Source organism: Corvus brachyrhynchos, unplaced genomic scaffold (genome assembly GCF_000691975.1).
Source record: "Corvus brachyrhynchos isolate BGI_N302 unplaced genomic scaffold, ASM69197v1 scaffold1135, whole genome shotgun sequence".
In the NCBI taxonomy this organism is placed as follows: Eukaryota; Metazoa; Chordata; class Aves; order Passeriformes; family Corvidae; genus Corvus; species Corvus brachyrhynchos.
In genome coordinates, this window is record NW_008238129.1 from 63,644 (window position 1) to 69,069 (window position 5,426).

Here is a 5,426-nt window from a genome sequence, read left to right on the forward strand (position 1 = left end):
GGAGGATGGGGCTGAGGACATCCTGGAGAAAGGTGCGGACTGGGGGGGCTGTCCCCAGCCCGGGGGGCTGCAGGGAGGAGGGAGGGAAGCCCTGGCTGGGGGGGTCCCTGTTCCTCCCTGTTCCACCCCCCCGAATCCCCAAAACTGCCTTTTCCTTCCCCAAAACCCCTTTTCCCCAAACCCTTCTTTCCCCACCCCCAAATCACTTTTTTCCCCCCTCATATCTTCTTTTTCCTAAATCCCGTTTTCCCCCCAAAACCACTTTTTTCCCTGCAAACCCTTTTTCCCTTGCAATTTTCCTTCCTAAATCCCGTTTTTCCTCCCTGAATCCCTTTTTCCCTAAATTCCTTTCTCCCCCTCCCCAAATCCCCGTTTTCCCCCATCCCTTTTCCCAGGTGGGGGTCCCCGATCACCCCTCCCCCTCCATCTCATCCGCTCTCGCCTGGGGCTTTTCCGTTGCATTTTTTTTTTGTTTTCCCCCAAAACCCCCAATTTTCCCCCATTCCCTGGTTTTTGCTGTTGATTTACTTCATCCTCCACCGTCACCTCCTCCCCGGGGCAGAGGAGATCGAAGGTAAGAGTCCCACTCCCCCAATTCTGGGGGTTCCCGAAATTTCCACACCCCCCCCCCGATCCCAAATCCCTCTCCTGACCTTCCTCTGCCTCCTCTTCCTCAGCTTCCAACATTGACAACGTGGTGCTGGACGAGGATCGCTCGGGAGCACGGCGGCTCCAGAACCTCTGGAGGTGACCCTCGACACCCCCAGTGTCCCTCTGTGTCACCCCTCACCTCGTTTTTATCCTTCTTCTACATTTTCCCCTTCTTTTCCCCCATTTTTCCCTGATTTTCCCATGTTTTTATCTTGGTTTCCTCTCTTTTCCCCTCATTTTTCCCTGTTTTTTCTCATTTTCACTGCCTTTCCCTCATTTTTCTGTTTTTCTCTCATTTTTCCCTGTTTTTCCTTGATTGTTCCTTGTTTTTCCTTAAGTTTTCTCTTCTTTTTTCCTTTTTTTAATTGCTTTTCCTTCACATTCCCATATTTTTCCCTCGTTTTCCCTCGTTTTCCCCCGTTTTTCCCGGATGTCCCCCAGCTTCTCCCTCACTTTTCCTCATTTTTCCCGTTTTCCCCTGATTTCGCCCTGTTTTCCCTGCCAGGGACCAGCGGGAGGAGGAGCTGGGCGAGTACTACATGAAGAAATACGCCAAGTCCTCGGTGGGGGAGACGTGAGTGCCACCCCTGTCCCCTCCCCGCCCGTCCCTGGCACCCTCCCTGGCACCACAGGGCCACGCCCACCCCAGCATTCCCTGATTTTTTGGGGCCTTTTTCCCAGAGTTTACGGCGGCTCTGATGAGCTCTCGGATGACATCACCCAGCAGCAGCTGCTGCCCGGCGTCAAGTGAGTTTTGGGGGGGGAAAAACGGAATTTGGGTCAGAATCCCTGGGAATGAGAATTCTGGGGAAAAAAGGGGGAATTTGGGTCAGACCCCCCCAAAATAATGAGGTTTTGATGCCCCTTACAGGGACCCCAATCTCTGGACGGTCAAGTGCAAGGTGGGTGTTGGGGGAGGACCTAAACCCTGCTTTTTGTGCCCAAACCTCCCTTTCTGAGCCCAAATCTCACTTTTTGCCTCCAAATCCTTTTTTTTCTTTTCCCAAATCCTGCTGGTTTGTGCCCAGATCGGGGAGGAGCGTGCCACGGCCGTCGCCCTCATGCGCAAGTTCATCGCCTACCAGTACACGGAGACGGTGAGCACTGGGAGGGACTGGGAGACACTGCGGTGGCGCTGGGGTCACACCTGCACGTGGGGACACTGGGGCTGTGCCGGGGTGTCCTTGGTGTCACACGGGTGCCAGGCTGGTGGCACTGCTGACACTGCTGTCCCTCCCGTCCCCTCTGTCCCCGCTGTCCCCACTGTCCCTCCTGTCCCCCTCTGTCCCCTGCTGTCCCCGCTGTCCCCACTGTCCCCAGCCACTGCAGATCAAGGCCGTGGTGGCCCCCGTGGGTGCCTGTGCTGGGGTGGCACCGAGGTGTCCCACTGCTGACACTGCTGTCCCCTCTGTCCCCAGCCACTGCAGATCAAGGCCGTGGTGGCCCCGGAGCACGTGCGTGGCTACCTGTACGTCGAGGCCTACAAGCAGACCCACGTCAAGCAGGCCATTGAGGGCGTGGGCAACCTGCGCCTGGGCTACTGGAACCAGCAGATGGTGCCCATCAAGGAGATGACCGACGTGCTCAAGGTGGTCAAGGAGGTCACCAACCTCAAGCCCAAGGCCTGGGTGCGCCTCAAGAGGGGCATCTACAAGGACGACATCGCCCAGGTGAGGGGGGGACACACCTGAGGGGGAGGGGGCATCCTCAGCTGGGGACACCCCCGGCCGGCCGGGACTGACCCGTGGGCGTGGCCTGGCGCAGGTGGATTACGTGGAGCCCAGCCAGAACCAGATCTCTCTCAAAATGATCCCCAGGATTGACTTCGATCGGATCAAAGCCCGGATGAGCCTGGTGAGGATCCACCTGGGGGGGCACCTTGGGCAGGGGAGGGGAACCTGCTTGGGTGGATCCCCACCAGTGGATCCCAAGTCAGTGGGTCCCTGGGGGTTGGATCCCTGTGAGTGATTCCTGGGTCAGTGGGTCCCTGGTTTGAGTGGATCCCAGGTCAGTGGATCCCTGGCACTGAGCAGATTCCCTAAGCAAATCCTGGGTCAGTGGATGCCAGGTCATTGGATCCCCCGAGCAGGTCCCTGGCCCTGAGTGGATCCCCCGAGCAGATCCCCCGAGCAGGTCCCTGGCCCTGAGTGGATCCCCCAAGCAGATCCCTGGCACTGAGAGGATCCCCTGAGCAGATCCCCCGAGCAGATCCCTGGCCCTGAGCAGATCCCCCAAGCAGATCCCCTGAGCAGATCCCCTCTCCCCTCCCCCGCAGAAGGACTGGTTCGCCAAGCGCAAGAAGTTCAAGCGGCCGCCCCAGCGCCTCTTCGACGCCGAGAAGATCCGGTAGGGCCTGGTCCTGAAGGACCCCCGGGATCCAGTGACCCTGGGAGTGACCCTGAGTGACCCCAGGTGTCCCCCAGGTCCCTGGGTGGGGACGTGGCCTCAGATGGCGACTTCCTGATCTTCGAGGGCAACCGTTACAGCCGGAAGGGCTTCCTGTTCAAGAGCTTCGCCATGTCGGCCGTGGTGAGCCCCAAATCTGCTTTTGCTGGCCTAAAATCTGCCTGTTCTGCCCAAAATCCGCTTGTTCCAGCCCAAATCTGCTTCTTCTGGCCCAGTATCCTCATGTTCCAAACCCAAATCTGCCTGTTGGAACACAAAATTGACCTCTTGGAACCCAAAATTGACCTCTTGGAACCCAAAACCACATATTTGAGCCCAAAATTTTCCCCTTCTACCCAAAACCCACAAGTTTGAACCCTAAAATCTGCGTGCTCCAACCCTAAATCCGTTTTTGCCCCGAATCCTGGAATTTTCCCCCAATCCCAGATCACCGAGGGGGTCAAACCCACCTTGTCCGAGCTGGAGAAGTTCGAGGACCAGCCCGAGGGCATCGACCTGGAGGTGGTGACCGAGAGCACCGGTATGGGATCCCTGCATTCCCAAACCCCAGAAAACACCCCAAACTCCCCAAATTTCCCTAAGTCACCCCAAAATTTTGCAGGAAAAGAGCGGGAACACAACTTCCAGCCGGGGGACAACGTGGAGGTGTGCGAGGGTGAGCTCATCAACCTGCAGGGCAAAATCCTCAGCGTGGATGGCAACAAGATCACCATCATGCCCAAGCACGAGGACCTCAAGGTCTGAAAAGCCCAAAAAAAAAAAACCCCCCTTGGGATGGCTTTTTTGGGTGGAAAACCAGGAATCTTGGGTTTTTCCAGGATATGCTGGAGTTCCCGGCACAGGAGCTGAGGAAATACTTCAGGATGGGCGACCACGTGAAGGTGATAGCCGGGCGCTTCGAGGGCGACACCGGGCTCATCGTCAGGGTGGAGGAGAACTTCGTGATCCTGTTCTCCGACCTGACCATGCACGAGGTGGGAACAGGGGAGAAAATGGGAGAACGGGAAAAAATGGGGAAAAAAGGGGGAAAAAATAGGGGAAAAAGGGGAAAAAATGAGGTAAAATGGGGGGAAATGGAGAGTGGAGGAGAACTTTGTGATCCTGTTCTCCAACCTGACCATGCACGAGGTGGGAACAGGGGAAAAAATGGGAGAATGGAAAAAAATGGGGAAAAAATGGTGAAAAAATAGGGAAAAGGGGGGGAAAATGGGGAAAAAATAGGGAAAAAGGGGAAAAATGAGGTAAAATGGGGGGAAATGGAGAGTGGAGGAGAACTTTGTGATCCTGTTCTTGGACCTCACCATGGACGAGGTGGGAACAGGAGAAAAAAACCAGGAAAAACGGGGGAAAAAATGGGAAAGACGTGGGAAAAACCTGTGAAAACACGGGAAAAACCCAGAAAATGGGGAAAAAGGGGAAAACGGGGTAAAAATGAGAAAAATTAGGGGAAAACCCAGGAAAAATCCAGGAGAAAACTGGGGGAACAGGGTTTGGGGTGAAAACAGGCGGTTTTGGTGCAGTCCCAGCGGATTTTTCCCCGTTTCCCGCCCCCAGCTGAAGGTGCTGCCCCGGGATCTGCAGCTCTGCTCTGAGACGGCCTCGGGGGTGGATGTGGGGGGGCAGCACGAGTGGGGGGAGCTGGTGCAGCTGGACCCCCAAACTGTGGGGGTCATCGTGCGGCTGGAGCGGGAAACCTTCCAGGTGAGAGCCCCAAATCCAGCCTGAAATCCCCCAAAAAATCCCCCAGAATCCTCCCAATAAATCCTATAAAATATGCTCCAAAACCCCACCTAAATCTCACCAAAACCCTCCCAAAATCCCAGGGGAACCTCCCAGGGCACCCCACACCCCAAATCGGCCTCCAGAGGGGCCCCAAATTCCCTTTCAAGGGGGGTCCCAACCCACCACATTTGGGAGGTCCCTGGAGTCCCCTGCCAGGTGTCTCCTGGGTGTCCCCTGTGCGTGCCCTGAGCCGTGCCGTGTCCCCAGGTGCTGAACATGTACGGGAAGGTGGTGACGGTGCGGCACCAGGCTGTCACCAGGAAGAAGGACAATCGCTTCGCCGTGGCGCTGGACTCGGAGCAGAACAACATCCACGTCAAGGATATCGTCAAAGTCATCGACGGCCCCCACTCCGTGCGTCCGGGAGGCTTCGGGGGGTCCTCGGGGTGGTTTGGCAATCTTGGAGGGGTTTGGGGGATTCTTGGGGTGTCTGAAGAATCCTCAGGGTGTTTGGGGTGATTCTCAGAGTGTTTTCGAGGAGATTTGCAGGGTCCCTGGGGTGTCTTTGTCTTGAGGTGTTTGGGCAGACCTTCAGGTGTTTTGGGGGTCCTTGGGGTGTTTTGGGGGGTCCTCGGGGTGGTTTGGGG

At 56.6% G+C, this 5,426-nt stretch overlaps 1 protein-coding gene across 1 annotated transcript in view; it reads left to right on the forward strand.

Moving 5' to 3' along the window:
- Position 1: 1 nt before the first annotated feature.
- Positions 2–5,426, forward strand: part of SUPT5H (SPT5 homolog, DSIF elongation factor subunit) — a gene marked incomplete at its 5' end in the record, with an annotated part of 9,277 nt that continues 3,852 nt past the window's right edge. Inside the window, 16 exons of the mRNA XM_017733554.1 lie at positions 2–32; positions 563–574; positions 678–747; positions 1,157–1,225; positions 1,333–1,398; positions 1,523–1,553; positions 1,680–1,748; positions 2,070–2,321; positions 2,416–2,505; positions 2,927–2,997; positions 3,075–3,180; positions 3,484–3,577; positions 3,659–3,795; positions 3,876–4,031; positions 4,612–4,758; positions 5,047–5,285. Of these exons, the coding sequence (XP_017589043.1) occupies positions 2–32; positions 563–574; positions 678–747; positions 1,157–1,225; positions 1,333–1,398; positions 1,523–1,553; positions 1,680–1,748; positions 2,070–2,321; positions 2,416–2,505; positions 2,927–2,997; positions 3,075–3,180; positions 3,484–3,577; positions 3,659–3,795; positions 3,876–4,031; positions 4,612–4,758; positions 5,047–5,285 (1,640 nt within the window). The remainder of the gene's footprint in view (positions 33–562; positions 575–677; positions 748–1,156; positions 1,226–1,332; positions 1,399–1,522; positions 1,554–1,679; positions 1,749–2,069; positions 2,322–2,415; positions 2,506–2,926; positions 2,998–3,074; positions 3,181–3,483; positions 3,578–3,658; positions 3,796–3,875; positions 4,032–4,611; positions 4,759–5,046; positions 5,286–5,426) is intronic.